The following is a 20,206-nucleotide window of genomic DNA, read 5'->3' as shown; positions in this document are numbered from 1 at the left end:
TACCTTTTAACTGCTGTCCTCATTGTTTTTTGCCCTCTTTGGTTCATGCGCTCTTGCCTCACCATGCCGAACAACAGAGTGAATTCCCGTTCTCCTTCTGAACTTCTCCAACCACCCACTCGATGCCTTAAACTCCTTAAACTTCCTTTTGTTTTAATAATGTGGCGATTGTAGATGCATTACGGCCATATTCTTTGGGGAGATCAACCAAACGCATCCCTTTTTTATGCTTTTCTATTAACTCTTGCTTTGTTTGTATGGACAAAAAAAACTCTTTTCTTCATCTTTTCTTTTCCTCTTTTCTCTATCACTTTCTTGAGGTCCATAGCGAATACTCAAAAACTTAATATATTTGCGTAAAACTATCAGAACACGTCATGGGTCGAGGGCCGAATGACGAGGACGCTGCATAGACACCTATCTAGCTACACACAGTGGTCCCTCTTAGCCAATGGGATGCCAGGAAGATGCGAGGTAAGAGCCAATGGCAGAGCAGCTATAAGAATTTTGCATTCAGGGACCTTTGGTAGCTGCGAGCAGCAGCCCATACTGTATTTTTGCCTTTTGTAACTCAAAATTTCTTTAGTAACTAGAGTTGAGGCGTTTCATAAGTAGAAAATTTCGTATGTAGAGACATTCGTAAGTAGAGGTATCACTGGAATAGGAAATTGGATATTTTATACGTTTGTATTGCCAGGGAACAACCGAACAACATTTTAAAACTGCCAGCTGCCTTCAACATCTTGTGAGGAACTTTCAGTGTGTAGCTCTGAGTCAGGTGATGACCACACATTGCTACCTTGGCCTGAACAAGAACTCCACCTCGGGGATGACCACACCCTTAGTGGACGTGTCAAGTGGCTTAATGGCTTTTACCCTGTGGATTTTACATGCTTTTCATATATTTATTGATGCCGAAAACATTTGTCTTCCAGAATCGAGGATTTGGTAGGGTTAGGGAGTACCACTATGTATACAGTATTCACTCGTTACTTGTGGTCTATGCATAAAACAAAATTCTGTGATATAGCGACAAACTATTTATTATTTACGGTAATTTGAACATTTATGAACCCTCCCCATACTGACATTAAACCACCTTATTATCTGCATTACCTTTTCCCATACTCTTATAGACTATTTAAAGCCCTTTTTTATTAAAGAAAAGTGTTCCTTTACTACACGGAAGTTCGCTGCGTTCCGTGAGACTCAGAACGCAGTGCACACACGGATGTTGTCGGCCAATAGCATTCGCATACGGTATCACGTGCCTACCTATAATGTAGTGAAGCTGTGAATCTTGAAGCACAAATAAGGGAGAGATTACTGTATGTTGAAACCTGAAAAAATGTGTTTTTTGTAATAGGACCACTTTAAATGATCATATGATTGATTAAGCATTTGCCTGAAACATCTCAATTATTCAACTAGGTTGATAGTATGATTCACCATGTCTTAACAATAGAGAAATTAGATGATTGAGTAACTACCCTAACAATATCATTATATTAGTCTGTTCACCATTATGGCCTCAGACTAAGTGAGAAGAGCTTGAGACCTTCATGATGTCTTAATGTGAAAATGATCACCTGATGGTGTGTGGTGAAGATGCAGATAATGGTTTGTCAACTTCACCTACCCTTCTTTCTATGTGAGTTTAGCCCTTGTTTCCCCTTGTCTGCGCCAGTTTTTGAAATGAGTAATGTTGTGGCTCATCGCTAGAGCGGGCGGTAGAGTGGGTTGTCCAATGTTCCCAAGATCCGCAGTCCGATTCCCGCTCCCACCCAGTCATTTTGGAGCATGAGCTGCTACAGGGAGGCTTCAGCTCACCTCCCGAGCACTGCCGAGGCGCCCTTGAGCGAGGCGCCCTTGAACGAGTTGCCCTTGATCGAGGCGCCCTTGAGCGAGTCGCCATTGAGCGAGGCGCCCTTGAGCGAGGCGCCCTTGAGCGAGGCGCCCTTGAGCGAGGCGCCCTTGAGCGAGGCGCCCTTGAGCGAGGCGCCCTTGAGCGAGGCGCCCTTGAGCGAGGCGCCCTTGAGCGAGGCGCCCTTGAGCGAGGCGCCCTTGAGCGAGGTGCCGTCCGCTTTACAAGTTGCTCATAATCAGTTGACTTTGTCATAATCAGATGAAGATGTTTACAAACGTATGAACCTACAGTGTAGCTTGTTCACCATTTAATAAGCAACAGCGAGTGTGTTATTTTTAAAGTCTCATAGCTGAATTATTCATACAAAAAAACTGTCACACACAAATAAGCACATTTGATTAAAAATGTTGTTATGTTGTTACCTACACTTTTTTTTTATATCTTATGTTTACTTGTAAATGAAGTCCATGTGCAGCTCCAGAAGAAAAGCATTGAAAAAATTTTGAGTCGAGATATGTAATCCTCCACTTTTATAATAAGGCAAAGCGAGCGGAAAACAAATGAATGGCTTCACTTGATGTGCTGACTATAGATTGTAGTTCACTGTCACTTTTTCTACGGCCGAAGAAGAGGAAATCCCTGGGATCACCAGCACCCCCTACCACGAGGCACAAGAACTGCATTGCCCACTTTGTGCCTTTTCCCAGCAGTTTCAGGTCTGCTCAACTCAAGAAAGTTGACAGTTGTTGACAAAAGACACTGTACATTATACACATTAAATTATGGAAATTTAGTTAATAGAGTCTAAACATTTAATGGCACGGCCTCACCTGCCGTGTGTGTGTGTGTGTGTGTGTGTGTGTGTGTGTGTGTGTGTGTTATGGGCCTGTACACACTAATATATAGATGCATGCAACTACTAACCTGTGTGTAGAGTGGACTTCTAATTTCCCTTCGGGGATTAATAGGGTTAATAAAAAATTTTAAAATTAAAGTATGTGCCGAATGTTTTTGACACAATACTGTTGTGCATTTTTTGGCTGCCCTGGTTCTGTCATGGCAGGCAGAATTGTTTTTTATTGACATGCATGCAACATTCAGCATCATTGTAAATCCTGAAAATAAATTAAAATGTCAAGGGTTACAGAGATAGAATCTCGCTAACATCAAGTTGAAAGTATCCATCCATCCATCCATCTTCTTTCAGATCAGACAGAACAGAGAGTGGGAGTGGGAGATGTTCATGGAACAATGGAAAGACCAGAACCATACCAGCATTTAATCAAATTCATATACTCTAACTATAGGACAGTTCAAAATGATTTTGTCTGTGCTTCTAGTTAAACAATGCAGTCAAAATGTGAACTTATTTCCACGTATTGCCTGTGTATAATTATCTGACCCTACATCGGAGAAGAAGAAACAGAAGAAGTCGTTTGAGATGGGGGAGCATTGAAGCCAGTGGGAAACTTTGCCTTCTGGACAGCATGCTGACTCAACTTCATAAAGGTTTTGTCTGTCTAGTGTTTGTTGTTAGCGCCACCTGGTGGTTCTTTAGGCACATTGTGACTGTTACTGAATCACATCACTGTTTTTGACACTTGAATAATGAACACTGTCTTATTACCTAATATTACGTAGTGTGTGTGTGTGTGTGTGTGTGTGGTGTGTCTTCAGTGTCAGAGGGAACACAAGCGCTTGTGTTTTGAATCTACATCTAGATGGTGTGTTACAAAGGTTTTTGTACAAAGCTGCAACCTCGGCTTTTAAGTTAATGGGAACCTCTGATAAACCATCAGCAGATGTTCCTGAAGGCTATTACTTAATAAGAGAGTTGTAGTTGTAGCTTAGTGCTAGCCTGCTAAGAGATTTATATGAATGGACGAAGCACTTGAAGTAGATTCCGCAAGTAACAAGTAGGGCATTTCGGTTCTGTTTAAAAAGATCGGTTGCATTTTAGAAAACCTTTTTTTAATAAGGTGTGCTCTGACAAGCTCAGATCAGTCAGCCACTGTTGAATAAGTATTGCAGAATAACTACAGAGGGTTTTTTTGTCAGGTTGTAGTTGACAAAAGCAACCTCTGTTTCCTTTAAGAATGGAGAACCTCTGATAAACCGGCATCAGAATATGTGACCAGTTTTAATATTGGATCTAATAACAAATACGTATTTTCGGGACGGTTGGAGGCCAAACTATGTGCGGCATTTCACTCTTTAAAAAAAAGCTACTTTGAAACATGAAATGTCTTAATCATATTGGAGAACCTTGGAATACATTTTGGTTCTCATTCAGGAGTCTTGTTCAGTTCTGTTCGCCTCAGACTGAGATTTTCCATGAACTGGTGAATGAAAATCTACGTAGACATCCTGCTGTAACTCATGCCAATTCTTTTTACTTCTAAACAGTAATAGAGGGGAAAGCAGTCTCAAATGTGTATGGATCATTTATATCAATTTAAGGGAGTGCCATGTGAAGAGTAGCAGTGTGTGCCATGATGATAGATTAGATCATCTTTCTACACAACATCTATTTTCTTATTTTTTTACATGAGAATGTTAAAAATAGGCCTCCGTTTAGTCAGTTTTAGTTAGAGTACATAATTTCCTGTCACTGGTTGACAGTGTTCTTGAGCAAATCAGAGTCCAGTAATTTCATAGTTTACTACAACTGAAATTCATCAAGCTTCGTGCAGACACAGTGAAGACCCTACACCAACACCTACTTTTCTTCTAGGAGAAACTGAAACGGGTGTTTGGACCCAAATGCAGTACACAGGCGCACAGAAACAGTCGGTAATGACCTTTATTATCACCACAGCAAACAGGGTAGGCAGCATGCAGAATTATCGCAGAAGAAAGTTCGTTCTTCGGGCTGAGAGCCCTCGCACGGTCTCAGGGGCTCAGAGGATGGAAAGGGAGGCGACTGGGATCAGCCGCGGAACTGAGGGGAGGCTTCAGAGCCCCCGGTTCCAAACAGTTCAATTCTCTTTAGTAGAGAGGGGAAGAGATGTAGCTTACTTCAGCCGAAGAAGACGAGCAGGACGCTAGCCAGGTGAGCAGTCAGCGAAGAGAGGCACCGTTGGGGAGCAGGCAGATACCAGAGACGCTGAGGCAGAGCACGAGGTCAGGGACAGAAGGCAGGTGAGACTACCGGGAGGCAGACGAGGATGGCAGGTCAGGGACAGGCAGAGTCGACACCGGGAGTTCAGACACGGAATGAACGCTGGAAAGTCTCGCATGACACTGAAGAGCAATCTGGCAAGGAGTGAAGGTGCTGGAGAGACTATATGCAGGCTTGATTGCAGTGATCTGCAGCAGGTGATCAGAGTGGGCTGATGCAGTAGGTGTGGCCGGCAGGTAGAGTGGAGCAGAGGGAGGGAGAGTGGAAAAATACTGCAGCAGTGTGACAGGAGGGGAATGAGGGGTAGGGACTGTGACAGAAACAGCTGTAGCACAACTTCATTTTAGACGGGCTTGATTTTGGTTTGCAGAATGGATCTGTCCACATCTGTAATTGGATCATTTGCGGACTGGGATGTTAAATGTCTGCTTCTTTTTGTGGTAGTTTTCATTCTGGTTGCAGATTATATGAAGAACCGCCAGCTGGCTACCTTTCCTCCAGGTCCATGGGCGTTGCCTATAGTGGGCAACATGTTCTCTGTGGACCACAAACGGACCCATGAGAGTTTGACTCAGGTAAATCTACACATCACAATATACCAGTATGAGTAAAAACAGATCAAAAGGACTCTGTTGTTAAATAACAGGCATTAACATTAATACATGTTAAACTAAAGGTGTTAAGAAGAAGATTTTTGATTTTTGCAAAAACATTTTAATCACATTCAAACATTTTACAATTTTACATTAGATGAAAGCACTAAAGTGCTTCAGAAGAAGATTTTTTGCAAATAAAATTCAATCACATTCAGAACATTTAGAACATTTAGAACATTTTTCAATTTATTTTGTTGTAAACTTCAAAAACACTAAACACTCAAAAACACAAAACACTAATAAACAAAAGGAAATACAATGTAAAAATTAGTACATTATAACAGGAAGTTTGCAAAAGTGAGGCGGTCATCAACTAAAGTGCATAGGACATTTTTGTAACACCAGTTGTTCCTAAAGTTATTCAGGTCTTTTGTTAATATATAGAAACCAAATTCTAGTTTTAAGCGACATCTGATGTTACAGCAATAAACAGTAGCTGCTTCTTGAACAATATTGTTTTCAATCTCTTTTTCTTGGTCATATAAATTGTGAGTTTTGCCTCTCCAGAAATAATAATAATAATAAGATACACTTTATTGATCCCCTCGGGGAAATTACATTTGTCACTCAGGTGACAAATGGTATACTGTACACGTCACCTTAATGGTATAATGTGATGTGTATGACTGTATAACTATAAAGAGATCAAAAAGATTCTGCTGTTAAATAACATGCATTTTAATTAAATTAGTACAGAAGTACTCCCGTAACGACCAGTATTTCCTGTACTCTGGTCATGACAGGAAGTTATGAGGAGTTAACTTGGCAATATATAATTTGTGTTGGATGGATCGAGTGATATGGAACAAGAGGGTCTCTCTTGGGGAAATTAAAGGAATAATGTGAGCCTGAGGATGTTCAATGGAGGTTGTGGCTCTCAATAATGTAACTGGCACCTGTAGGAACGTTGTCATTATTGCACAAGTGTTCTATACGCTGCAGTATTATGATCCTTCATTGCTGTCCTCCCTTTGTCATATCTACTCACAGCTATCACACATATATGGAGATGTTTACAGCCTGCGTATGGGTCAAGAGTGGATGGTGGTGTTAAACAGACTTGAAGTCATGAAAGAAGCTCTGATAAACCAAGGAGACAGTACAGCAGACCGCCCGTCCCGTCCAATGCGTGATGATTTGGTCCATGGACGAGGTGAGAAGACATATGTTTTTACTCCTGTGATGCTGATACAGTAGGGGTGTCAAACTCATTTTCACTGAGGGGCATATCAGCACACTGGCTGTCCTCAGAGGGCCAGATGTAATTTATAAATGTAACTAAATGTAAGTCAATGCAATGTAAAATAAATGTAACTAATCTTTAATGTTAAATAACTCTGAATTTATTACTTATTCAAATTACAAACATTACATTTGCACAGAAAAAATGTTTGATTGTTGCTTTGTTATATTTGTCAGGTTATAGAACCCACATAACTCCATCAATCAAGGATAAAAACAATCCAAGCGAATAAATAAAAATAACATCAAACACAAGACATTAGAACAAAACATTAACTTTGTTCAAAACGTTTTTTTCAGAGTTAAAATGGGCTTAGTTACTGCTGAACTTTCATACTCTCGCAGGCCACATAAAATGATATGGTGGGCCACATTTGGTCCCCGGGCCTTGAGTTTGACACATGTGTAATACTGGGAAGCGTTACAAAGAGTTACCCCCATTGCCATTTTATCTCCATCTTCTTCTTCTTCTTCTTCTTCTTCTCCTTTCAGCTTTTCCCTTCAGGGGTCGCCACAGTAAATCAGTTGCCTCATCTAACCCTGTCTTCTGCATCCTCTTCTCTCACACCAACTACCTTCATGTCCTCTTTCACTACATCCATAAACCTCCTCTTTGGTCTTCCTCTAGGCCTCCTGCCTGGCGGTTCAAAACTCAGCATCCTTCTACCAATATATTCACTATCTCTCCTCTGGACATGTCCAAACCATCTTAGTCTGGCCTCTCTGACTGAGATGGCCTCTCTAACTAGCATGTGCTGTCCCTCTGATGTACTCATCCCTGATCCTATCCATCCTGGTCACTCCCAAGGAGTGCGTCAACATCTTCCTCTCTGCTACCTCCAGCTCTGTCTCCTGTCTTTTCCTCAGTGACACTGTCTCTTCACCTTTCCTTTCATTTTAGCTGAAACTCTTCTATCACACATCACACCTGACACTTTCCTCCACCCGTTCCATCCTGCCTGTACACGCTTCTTCACCTCTTTTCCACACTCTTCATTGTTCTGGACTGTTGACCCTAAGTACTTAAATTCCTCCACCTTCTTGATCTCTTCTCCCTGTAACCTCACTCTTCCACTTGGGTCCTTCTCATTCACACACATGTACTCTGTCTTACTGCGGCTAACCTTCATTCCTCTCCTTTCCAGGACAAACCTCCACCTCTCTAGCTTCTCCTCCACCTGTTCCCTGCTCTAACTACCAATCACAATGTCATCTGCAAACATCATAACTATTGGCCTAAAAATGATTTCAAAGGTTGTACTGTACTTACTGTTGTTGCACATTTAAGACACACACTAATATGAAAGTTTATCATACAATTCCTTATTTATTAAATTATTCATTACACACAACTCATCTGTTAAGACATTAGACAACAGTAGATATGTTTTTGCATTTTCATCTGAACGCTTCATTAAGTTGCATTGAAAGAAAAATATAACATTGTATACAACATTGATTATTTAGTACCGTGAATACATATTTTTTCTAATTTATTTATTTTATTAGGTTTAATTTCCAGTAACGGGAACATGTGGAAGCAGCAGAGGCGTTTTGCACTTTCAACCCTAAAATATTTTGGATTTGGCAAAAAGTCGCTTGAACCTGTCATCTTGGAGGAATTTTTACATTGTGTAAAAGACATCAGAAACTTCAAAGGTAGATCTGAGTGCACTGACTCGTTTACAATGCCCAATCAGAAATACAGAATTGATATATTCAGTTAAATTATGTAGGTAAACCATTTGCACCACATCTCGTCGTCAACAAGGTTGTCTCCAACATCATCTGCACCCTGGTTTTCGGTCATCGCTTTGAGTACAATGATGAGAAGTTTGAGGAACTGATCAGGAGTTTTGAGTTAACTCTCCAGATTGACGCCTCAGTTTGGAGAGAGGTACAGCACTTTAAAGCCATCTGTTAAACATTTACTTAATAAATGCTGCATATGTTCAATTGTACATTTCGTTAATATGATGAACCTGAAGAGACAAGTGACTGAGAAAGCTCATCTGTAAATGAGGAATCAATATAGGAATTGAATCACTCTTATAATATACAAAATCTTTTTTCTGAAAGAACCATAAGAAATAAACCATGCTCTATTTAGACATTAGTAATTGTTTCAACATGCTCTACTCTGCAGCTTTACAATTTATTTCCTCTGCTGATGAGACATTTGCCAGGGCCACATCAGAAAGGAATAAATCTCTGGAACAATGTCGTAGACTTTGTAAAAGCAGAGATCAAGCAGCACAAGAAAAGCTTGAACCCTGCAGACCCAAGAGACTACATCGACTACTATCTGAATGAGATTCAGAAGGTAACTGATATTCGATGCATTTTTGTATTGCTTACACATGTTACTAGTGAGGGAGCTCAGGTTTCAGTTCCTCCAAACATTATCTGTTTGTTTTTTCTACATCAGAACTATTTTCTGTTAAAATGTGAAAATGCTTGATTCAATACAGATTATTTGCCTTTCAGATTATTACAGTCTAATTCTTATCGACTGTTAAAAGCACTTTTCTGTCTCACGTAAGTCTCAGACTCACGGAACCAAACGCAATTCCGAATGCCGTCAGCCAATAGATTGCGCTTTCGATTTTGATTTACTCTGTCCTATGAAAGTAGGTTAGGGTAAAATTTTGAATTCAGAGACTGCAACATCCTGCGACACCCCTGAATTCAAAATTTTACCCTGACCTACTTTCATGGTAGGTCAGGGTAAAATTTTGAATTCAGGGGTCTCGCAGGATGTTGCAGTCTCCGACTGCCTTGGTTCTAGTTCATATTGTGAAACATGGATGAACAAATCAATTTCTATATGCTGTACTTTTTTTTAGGGGGGGGAGGCAAACAGTACTTTTGACGAGAAAAACCTGATTTATTGTGTCATGGATCTGTTTGTGGCTGGCTCTGAGACCACGTCCACCACTCTGCACTGGGCTTTCCTCTACATGGCAAAGTACCCTGAGATCCAAGGTGAGAGCATTATAGCAAAACAAAATGGAGAAACGATGGAATCATTACCAGTTGCCAAAAGTACATCTGATGTGTGATCAATGTTTGCAGTGAATGTGTGAATGTGAGAGACGGCAAGGATCTCACATTTGCTTAGAACAGGACTAGTAGATTAGATGTCATTATCAAGCTCAGTTTTAATGGTTTCGGATTTTTTGTACTGTTTTACCATGTTTTTTCTCAGCAAACCAGTTAAGAATTGTGATGTTTGCAGTACTTTTTTTACAGTGTGGTTGAAAATCAGCAATTACATGACTTTTGACAGTAGCTCCATGATGTTTTGAAGTTGCATCCAGTGATGAAATCATGTTTATAATTTTGCTTGTTCCTCTGTCACATAGAAAAAGTCCAGAGTGAATTAGACAGAGTGATTGGACGGTCCAGACAGCCAACAATGGAAGATCGTGCAAACCTGCCCTACACCAATGCTGTCATCCATGAGATCCAGAGGATTGGAAACATAGTTCCTCTTAGTCTTTTTCATTATACCAACAGAGACGTCCAACTGGGAGGCTACACAATCCCAAAGGTCTTTTCAAATATATAGAACTTTTACTTAACATACACCACTTTGATGTGTTCTTACTTAATTCTCCAATCATCAGGGAGTTATATTAGTTCCTAATTTGACCTCGGTGCTGTTGGACAAGAATGAGTGGGAGACACCCTTTACCTTCAACCCAGGACACTTTCTAAGTAAAGAGGGAAAGTTTGAGAGACCAGAGGCTTTTATCCCTTTCTCTGTTGGTGAGGACCAACACAACTTGACATTTTAGCTTTTGTCACAATAAAAAAATCATGCTCATTGCTTTTGACCAGGAACAAAAAGACAGAATTTCACCATTAGAGGTGCCTGATTTACACCAGAAATTCTTTTGGTTCACTGACCTGCTGTCAGGTTCTAAAATTGGCTATGAAGAAAACCAGCAGTTCTTTCTATTTCAATGATGTCTTAAACTAATTAACTTCAAGAGCAAAGCCTCATATCTAAAAAACATTCAGCTTTGCTTGTTGTCTCTGTTGTTTTGTTGCTTCAGGTAAGCGACTGTGCCTCGGGGAGAATCTGGCCAGGATGGAGATTTTCCTCTTCTTTACTTCCTTTATGCAGCACTTCACCTTCTCCATGCCTGCTGGGGTGAAACCTGTGATGGACTACCGCTTTGGTGTCACTCTGGCACCGCTTCCGTATGACATCTGTGCTACTGCACGTTAAGAGTGGCTAATTTTGTCAGTCTTTCAATGTTTAGACAATAAGACATCCTTAATTTGAGCTTGAATTGTAAATCACATTGATGGACAAAGTACATAAGTACAAAATATTTTTTTGTCAATTCAAATCATACACAGGTTAGGTATTATTGATAATGCAGACAGACAATGTCAACAGATACTTATCTAATATAGCGAGATCTCTGGTATTCACATTCCAGGAGTCAAGCTGGCACTCAACTCGAACTCAACTGAAGTGTCTGCTGAATTGTTATCACCAAGCTGTGCTGTGTGTGTGTGTGTGTGTGTGTGTGTGTGTGTGTGTGTGTGTGTGTGTGTGTGTATGTGATGGGCGGTTACTGGACTTTCTGGCAACTGACCGTATGTCGAGCTGACCTTAGATGTCGAATTGACCTTTAGGGTCATCTTTGCAAAACATGTTTTATTCCACCACATCTTCATCTGATAATATATCATTCACCACAAAAACTAAAACTATGAAAACTAATTTCATATTTTGTTTTGTGTTCTGTTCTTTTGTTTAGTTCAATTTTCATGTCCTGTTCTAATGCAGAGTGGCCAATCATAGCATGACATTTTACAACACATTTTCCTATAACTAGCCACTCTAATGGACTGCTTGTAATGCATGCTAAGTTACAGAATAATGAAAGAAAAATATTGACTCAAATTGTCAATCAGGAGGAGTTGCTTTAACCATATATTCTGGGCATACAGTATACAGTCATCAGTATACCCAAACATACTGCAACCATTTGCAAGTATGCTAATTGGACAAGATCGAGAAATTCACCAAGAATCCTTTGCTGTTTGAACCAGGGGTATCTCTTTATACAATAGTCAGAGTTGTTCATCACTTCCGTCCCTAAACGCTTTGTGTTAATGGGCATGCCTCTGAGCTCCCTCAGAGGCATGCAACACCTCCCCCTTCGGGTTCACGTGCGTTTTATTTACATGCACCACATGAACGTGTGTGTGCCACCGTCGGGTCCACCATAGTCTGGAACTTTTTTAACTTCCAATAACTTGGTTATATCGTATTTCGGTCCTATTTTTCTTGTGTTTTTCACTCTTGTTTTCCATGATATAACTGTTAATTTTTCTATGCTAAGGGTGGAGCTGCTTTCCAAGTCATGTAACACAATTTTCTATAACTAACCCCTTTAATGGACTGTGTGTAATGCATGATAAGTTACAGGATAATAAAAAAAATATTTACTCAAAACGTCAATCAGGGTTGTTTTTTTTCACCATAGAGTCAAGAAATATGTAGTCATCAGTAATACCCATATATACCCAAACATAGTGCAACTATGTGCTAGTATGTAAGTGGACAAGATCATGAAATCTACCAACAATCCTTTGCTAATTGGACCAGGGGTATCTCTTCATACAATAGCCAGAACCGTTCCCTGCAAATCAATCAATCAACAACAACAGACATTTCAAAACGCTTCTACAGACAGAGATATCCAACAGAAAGCTCCAGAGCAAGCATAAGCAAGGGTTCTGCTCAGGACAAATATATATATATATATATATATATATATATATATATATATATAGGACACTCCCCTCCTCCCCTGCACATCGGAGGAGCAGCTGTGGAAGTGGTCCCCAGCTACAGGTACTTCTCACTGAGGACCTCACCTGGAGCTGTAAGCACATAAAAAAAATAAACCATGCTCTATTTAGACATTAGTAATTGTTTCAACATGACGCCTCAATTTGGAGAGAGGTACAGCACTTTAAAGCCATCTGTTAAAACATTTACTTAATAAATGCTGCATACAATTGTTCAATTGTACATTTCATTAGTATGTTGAACCTGATGAGGCAAGTGACTGAGAAAGCTCATCTGTAAATGGGGAATCAATATAGGAATTGAATCATTCATGTAAAGTGCAAATCTTTTTCTGAGAGACCTTAAAAAAATAAATAGACCATGCTCTATTTAGACATTAGTAATTGTTTCAACATGCTCTACTCTGCAGCGTTACAATTTATTTCCTCTGCTGATGAGACATTTGCCAGGGCCACATCAGAAAGGAATGAATCTCTGGAACAATGTCGTAGACTTTGTAAAAGCAGAGATCAAGGAGCACAAGAAAAGCTTGAACCCTGCAGACCCAAGAGACTACATCGACTGCTATCTGAATGAGATTCAGAAGGTAACTGATATTTGATGCAGTTTCGTATTGCTTACACAATTTACTAGTGAGGGTGCTCAGGCGTCAGCTCCTCCAAATATTATCTGTTCGCTTTTTCTACATCAGAACTATTTTCTGTTAAAGTTAGAAAGTCAGAGAGGCCAGCCTGAGATGGTTTGGACATGTCCAGAGGAGAGATAGTGAATATATTGGTAGAATGATGCTGAGTTTTGAACTGTCAGGCAGGAGGCCTAGAGGAAGACCAAAGAGGAGGTTTATGGATGTAGTGAAAGAGGACATGAAGGTAGTTGGTGTGAGAGAAGAGGATGCAGAAGACAGGGTTAGATGGAGGCAATTAATTCGCTGTGGCAACCACTGAAGGGAAAAGCCGAAAGGAAAAGAAGAAGAAAGGTGCCTGATTTATGCACAATTTCTTTTGGTTTACTGACCTTCTGTCAGGTTCTAAAATTGAGACAAACCTTCCATTTGGCTATCAAAAAAATCACCAGTTCTATTTAAAAGATGTCTAAAACTACTTATCTTCCAGAGCAAAGCCTCATATCTAAAAAAGCAGCTACTTTCATTTTACTTTGCTTGTTGTCTCTGTTGTTATTCCACTTCAGGTAAGCGGCTGTGCCTCGGGGAGAATCTGGCAAGAATGGAGATTTTCCTCTTCTTTACCTCCTTCATGCAGCAATTTACCTTCTCCAAGCCTGCTGGGGTGAAACCTGTGATGGACTACCGCTTTGGTGTCACTTTGGCACCGCTTCCATATGACATCTGTGCTACTGCACGTTAAGAATGGCTAATTTTGTCAGTGTTCCAATGTTAAGACAATAAGACATCCTTAATATGAGCTTGAATTGTAAGTCACATTAGATCTTCTATGTGTATAGAAGATAGATTGGATCCATCATTAACCACAAAAACTATGAAAACTAATGTTATATTTTTCTATTTCTTTTTGTTTAGCTAAATTTTTCATGTCCTGTCCTTCTAATGCAGCGTGTGTAATGCATTGACTGTGTGTAATGCATGATAAATTACAGAATAATAACCCAATATTCACTCAAAACCCTCAATCAGGAGGGTTGTTTTTTAACCATATAATCAAGACATACAGTATATAGTCATCAGTATACTACATGTATACCCAAACATACTGCAAGCATTTGCTAGTATGCTAAGTGGACAAGATTGAGAAATTCATCAAGAATCCTTTGCTGATTGAACCAGTCAGAGCCCTTTGCACCTTGAGTGCATTAGGAACAGAACACGAGTGTTAATCACATATGAGAATATGTTGAACCATAAGTTTAAGTTTCCTGACTCTATTATACCAGCTTAACAGTAAATACATTAAGCATAGTTTTGGTGTATATTAAAGGTACCATATTATGATTTTTTTTATTCATGTCATTCAGCTGGCAGATGTCCAACTGCAGTGTACTCAAAATGTCCTGCGCCACACTGATCCGTGGTATTCTACATCTTTGACTGAATGTTGACAAAATCATTTCTGTCCCTAAACGCTTTGTTTTGTGGGAGTGTCTCTGAGCTCCCTCTATCAACACTCCGCTCCCTCATCGAGCTCATGTAAGTTCTGTTTACATGCTCCATGTCAACGTGTGTGTGCCACCGTCAGGTCCACCATAGTCTGGAACTTTTTTAACTATCAACTTTGTAGCAACTTTGTTGCAGCTTTGTTGAAAAGAGTCCAGTTTTGTTAATCTGGTTATTGTTCACCGTCTCAGTTGCTGCTCTAAGGTTACAGTGACATTTTTTCACAGGCATGACACATGTAGTTTAACTAGCCATAACAATGTAAGACTTTAACCATCATTTGCGTCAGAGATATAACCGTGCAAAGTCACGTTTTTAAAACCTTTTTTAAAGGCAGATAGAGTTCCTAGACTCCTAACTTCGTTGTCCAGTTTGTTCCAGAGTTTAACGCCAGTAAAAGATAATAAAAATGTTTTTAGAGCAGTTCTTGCTTTCTTTTGTAAAAATTCTGTGTTTCCCCTCAGTTGGTAGTTGGATTCATTGATCTGTATTTGTGTTTGTATATTTTGTGTTAGACAGTTATTGGCTGCTTTATACATAGGTTGTCCAGTTTTATAGAGTATGATGTCATGCTTTTGATGTATTTTCAGTAGTTTAGATTTAATAAATAACAATAATAAATAATAATTCTTATGGCTCTTTTTTGGATAAAAAAATAAGTTTGTAAGCCACTTTTATATGTGTTTCCGCATACTTTAGCACAATAATTAAGATAGGGCAGGACTAATTCACAATAAATTAAATCGAGTGCCTTCTGATTTCATAGTTTTTGAGTTTACCAGAGTACAGTATGGATAAACTTCTGGCTAACTTTTTTTGCAATTGTTTTACATGACATTTCCAATTTAGCATCTCATCAATGATCACTCCTAGCATTTTAAATTTAGCAACCCACTCAATATTTACTTCATTCACCTTGATATTAATTTTGTGTTTGCAGCTTTTCTTCCCAAATAACATATATTTAGTTTTTGTTAGGTTCAAGAATAATTTCTTTATATTAAACCATAATTGCAGCTTGGCTAATTCTGTCTGGGCTAATTTCTGTATGCCATTTCCTTTGCAAAGGATTGTTGTATCATCCGCGAAAAGTATCATTTTAAAGACATTTGAAACATTACATAAATAAAGTATTAACAATTTTGGACCCGACACTGACCATGTGGTACCCCAGGCACAATGTCTAATGTTTTTGATGTCCTCCCTCCCAGTGTGACATCTTGTGATCTATTATGTAAGTAGCTCTTAACTAGTGCTGTCAGGCGATTAAAAAAAATAATCTAATTAATTACAGGAGTTGTAATTAATTTATCTAATTAATCACATTTTAATCTCATACCTGCTAAAGGCCCCCAAATAAAGAATTTTAATTCTAAGACATTACAAAATTGTGGTACATGACTAATCAATAGAATGCACCAAGAAGAGAAGATTTTAAATCCACATTCTTATTGGTTAAGTGTGCTTTATAAATGAAATTCAAAAGAAAAAAGTCCAAGCACATCAGCAAACCAATTAGGCCAGGTGAATTTCTCAAAAATGCAATACAAATACAGTTAAATAAAATAGATGAAATTCAGAAATAAAATAAGGCTGAGTCTCAAATGGGCACACAAGCAGACTCAATCAAAATGAATACTAAAGCTGACTCAATACAGCAATTCAAAATGAATAGTATAACATGCCTCTAAATAAGGCAACATCAACAGCAAGATGTCAACAGGCCAGTGGTTCTTAACCTTGTTGGAGGTGCCGAACCTTTCCGGTTTCATATGGTCACTCACCGAACCCTTCTTTAGTAAAAAAAATTTTTTTTTTCAAATTTAAGACATAAGTACCGTATTTTCCGCACTATAAGGAGCACCTAAAAGACTAAAATTTTCTCATAAACCCATAGTGCGCCTTATAATCCGGTGCATTTTATATATGGATTAATATTCATATTAATATTGGTTAAAAACATGATCGCTGAAAAAAGCCGGCAGTCTGGCCGCCAGTCATGCCGCACTCCCCCACCAGAGGAGCCCCCTCACAAAGCACTCGGGCCCACGCCCCCTAACAACGGTAGTCAAGGGGCGTCACCGAAGTCCCGGCTCTGACTGAGCTGCTCTTAGACGGTAGAGCAGACTGTAGGAATACCGGTGATTACGTAGAGAAACATAAGGAACTTTCTATTAATAAAGTTTGACTGACTGACTGATCTCAGTATTTCCTAAGTATTTGGCATCGGAAATAACCCACTTTAAACTTAATTGGTCTTAAAAATTCCATTGTGCTGTCATCTGGAATCTAGTGACGGTCCATTCTATTAGTCTGTGGAAACACACGGAGAAACTGGCATAAAGGTGAATGAAAGACCCTCAAAGCTGAACTTCCAGCCTTTTCTGACATTTCAAGAGCAGAGTCACTGCTAGACAAAGGTGCCAACGGGTGTGCTGCACTTGATTTACAAATGTAGTTGATATCTCTGGGCGGGCGGCAGAGGGGCGCATTCAGGTTTGTGTATCCTGTCTGCAGCGACGTGCGGTGAGATTCACGGCGGTGAGACATCGACGTTAAAGTCAGTTCTAGGAGTAAAACAGCGTCATATTTGCCAGTAAATTAGCAGCCTGACATTAAAAACTAGTTTAAAAATTGTTTAGGACACACAGCAGCAAATAGCTGCACCTCACCTCCGACTGGACTACCGATCGATCGAAACAATATTTAATTAATAAACGAAGACGAACGTCGGAGCTTAAATATCTGCTTCGAACTTCAGATCAGGAAATAATCCGCTCTGTTCGCACTGACTGCACTCGTAATGAATTTAACCAGTTTTTAATGTCAAGTTTTTTAATATGCGTGTTGACTTCTTTCTAAGATGGCAAAGTGATCAAGTGATCAGGTTTCCGTGATGAGGCTCAGAATGGCTTATTGACATAACAATAGGGGCCATTCAAAGGTAGTCAGGAAGTCATGAATGCAATCATGACTGCCTGAGCAGTGCGGCTCTATCTAGTGGACGGATTGCGCAACTACAGCCGCTGCAGTTTATCAAATAAATTTTATTTATTTTTTATTGTGTGCGCCTTATAATCCGGTGCGCCTTATATATGAAAAAATATAAAACAAACAAATTATTGAGGGTGTGCCTTATAGTCCAGTGTGCCTTATAGTGCGGAAAATACTGTATATGTTTTACTGGTGTATTTAATGAATTGTGCATTACTGTCACCTTTTTCAAGAACAAAACCAAGACAGTGTATGAACTCACAGAAATGACCTACCTGCAAATCAGTGTAACTTCTGCTGTTGTTATTGAGAGACCAGTTCAGATATACGTGGCTTCACCTCGGCAAGTGCTACTCTTATGTCATTTTCACAGCAAAGTCTGTTTCTTTTGTTTTCCATGCAGCTTAAGGAAGTGTTCCTTTATTTTTGCCAGTGCGAGACTAGAGTTGCTCAACTTGACATTGCAAATGCTGACTCCCATCACGTTCTGTTATACAGTACATGTAAATTCACGTTGCACATATTCGTCCGACAACTTTCTTTTTTTGCTCAACATAGTTACTATGAATTAAAATATTAAGAAAGCAATCAGACGATGTACCATCATGACAGGCATAAATCGACTACCGAGTGCGCAAAATCCCATGTAGCACAGGTAGGCTAATTGATGTAGCGTCACGTGATCACCTGCAGCCAGTGATGTCTAAGGGGGGGGGGGTGTCATCACGAATTGACACGATGTGTCAAACGTACACAGTGATTCGTGTGTGTTCGGTAAAAACACCCGAGTGGGCTTCCCTCGCTCTCCTGTGTCGCGTCCATCTCTGTTGTCAGTCACTCTGCTTTTGACTAGTGGCGCAGGTACGAAGTGACATCACTGCAGCCTACGGGTCCCTCAATGGGCCAAATTTAAAATGCTTGTGCATTGAGTTGCCACTCATGATTAATTGTGTTAATTTTTATAGCGCGTTAATTTGCAGCGTAATTAATTAATCTAATTAACGCGTTAAACTGACAGCCCTACTCTTAATCCATTCTAGTACTGTTCCCCTAAATCCAAATCGTTCCAGTTTCTCAGTTAGATTTTCATGATCAATTGTGTCAAAAAGTTTTTTAAGGTAAATAAAGATTCCTATGGAGTACACCTTTTGATCTATGGCATCAGTAATGGCTTCTATTGTTTCTGTCAGCTCTGTAATAGCTGAGGAAACCTAAGTCTTCTGAGATCTCCCACTGTCTGTGGAGTATTCTCTGCTGAGGCGCCCTTGTGGGAGGCGCCATTGAGCAAGGCGCCATCCCATTTATAAGTTGCTCATTTGGGCGCACCATGAAGGAGCTAACCCCCCCCCCCGTCCCCCCTCTGCATGCCTACAGGTCCCTTGTGTGTGTGTGGTACGGGCCTACACTATACACTACACACTATGTATATATGCACAATATTTAACTAACAGTGTCCTAGAGTGTGTTGACAATACCTTTGGGGATTAATAAAATATATTACATTTACACCACTGCTTTTGGTGGACAGAGGTGGGAGGAAGAAAGCGAGAGAATGTGAAAGAAAGAAAAAGAAAGATAAAAATTGAGCTGTACTGTGAAGTGACGAAGTGAAATTATTTATGCTGACACTATAGAAATTTTAATATGCGAACAATGCTTGGTTTGTATCTCAGTACAAACACTGTTGGTACTCACTCAGTTCAGTTATTTTACTTTTCTTTTCTCCTGTAATTGCTTCTTCACGACAGTTCACAATTAAATGGAGCATACTACCATGTTGGCTTCGGATAAAAGCCAATGGTTCATGTACTACAGTTAACATTTTAGTAATATTTGTGTGGATAAACCAAAAAGATAATGGAGTCATTTATTTTGAGGTCCCCTGATCTTCCATAGGACAACATAGGACCAGTTTTAATATTGGATCTAATAATACCAGATACGTATTTTCGGGTCCGTTGGAGGCAACATTTGACCAACCTGTAAGTGTGGCATTTCACTCTTAAAAAGAATGGACTTTGAAACATGAAATGTCTTAAATAAACATATTGGAGAACCTTGAAGACATTTTGGTCCTCATTCAAGAGTCTTGTTCAGTTCCATTCCTCTCAGACTACTTTCAAACACCGATATTTTCCATGAACTGGTTAAATGAAAATATCCACAGACATCCTGCTGTAACTTACGGAAGCGTAGAGCTGCCAGACCAAGAAAATAAAAACCGGGACGTATCACGTTATTTCGTGATACGTATCTCGTAATTTCGTGATAGTATCACGTTATTTCGTGATACGTATCTCGTTATTTCGTGATAGTATCACGTTATTTCGTGATACGTATCTCGTTATTTCGTGATAGT

The 20,206-nt window shown here is 39.5% G+C and overlaps 1 protein-coding gene across 2 annotated transcripts; it reads left to right on the top strand.

The window, feature by feature from the left end:
- Positions 1-5,285: 5,285 nt before the first annotated feature.
- Positions 5,286-12,333, top strand: LOC137599038 (cytochrome P450 2J6-like). Of its 2 annotated transcripts, XM_068319684.1 has the most exons (9): positions 5,286-5,563; positions 6,635-6,797; positions 8,396-8,545; positions 8,623-8,783; positions 9,033-9,209; positions 9,733-9,871; positions 10,252-10,439; positions 10,516-10,657; positions 10,948-12,333. In XM_068319684.1, the coding sequence occupies exons 1-9, from the start codon at positions 5,360-5,362 to the stop codon at positions 11,121-11,123; spliced, it is 1,500 nt and encodes a 499-aa protein (XP_068175785.1). In that variant the 5' UTR covers positions 5,286-5,359; the 3' UTR covers positions 11,124-12,333. The 2 variants fall into 2 exon arrangements, with proteins under 2 accessions (XP_068175785.1, XP_068175786.1); XM_068319685.1 differs by lacking the exon at positions 10,516-10,657.
- The last annotated feature ends 7,873 nt before the right edge of the window (positions 12,334-20,206 follow it).

This window comes from Antennarius striatus, chromosome 7, assembly GCF_040054535.1.
Source record: "Antennarius striatus isolate MH-2024 chromosome 7, ASM4005453v1, whole genome shotgun sequence".
Classification (NCBI taxonomy): domain Eukaryota; kingdom Metazoa; phylum Chordata; class Actinopteri; order Lophiiformes; family Antennariidae; genus Antennarius; species Antennarius striatus.
The sequence above is the reverse complement of the archived record's forward strand: the minus strand, read 5'-3'. Positions and strand labels throughout refer to the sequence as shown.

Bases quoted from the DNA above. Each gene is read 5' to 3' on its own strand.
- LOC137599038 (XM_068319684.1), top strand. From the start codon at position 5,360: ATGGATCTGTCCACATCTGTAATTGGATCATTTGCGGACTGGGATGTT. The intron at 8,546-8,622 runs GTAGATCTGAGT...TAAATTATGTAG, and splicing joins AGACATCAGAAACTTCAAAG to GTAAACCATTTGCACCACAT. The intron at 10,440-10,515 runs GTCTTTTCAAAT...TCCAATCATCAG, and splicing joins GAGGCTACACAATCCCAAAG to GGAGTTATATTAGTTCCTAA.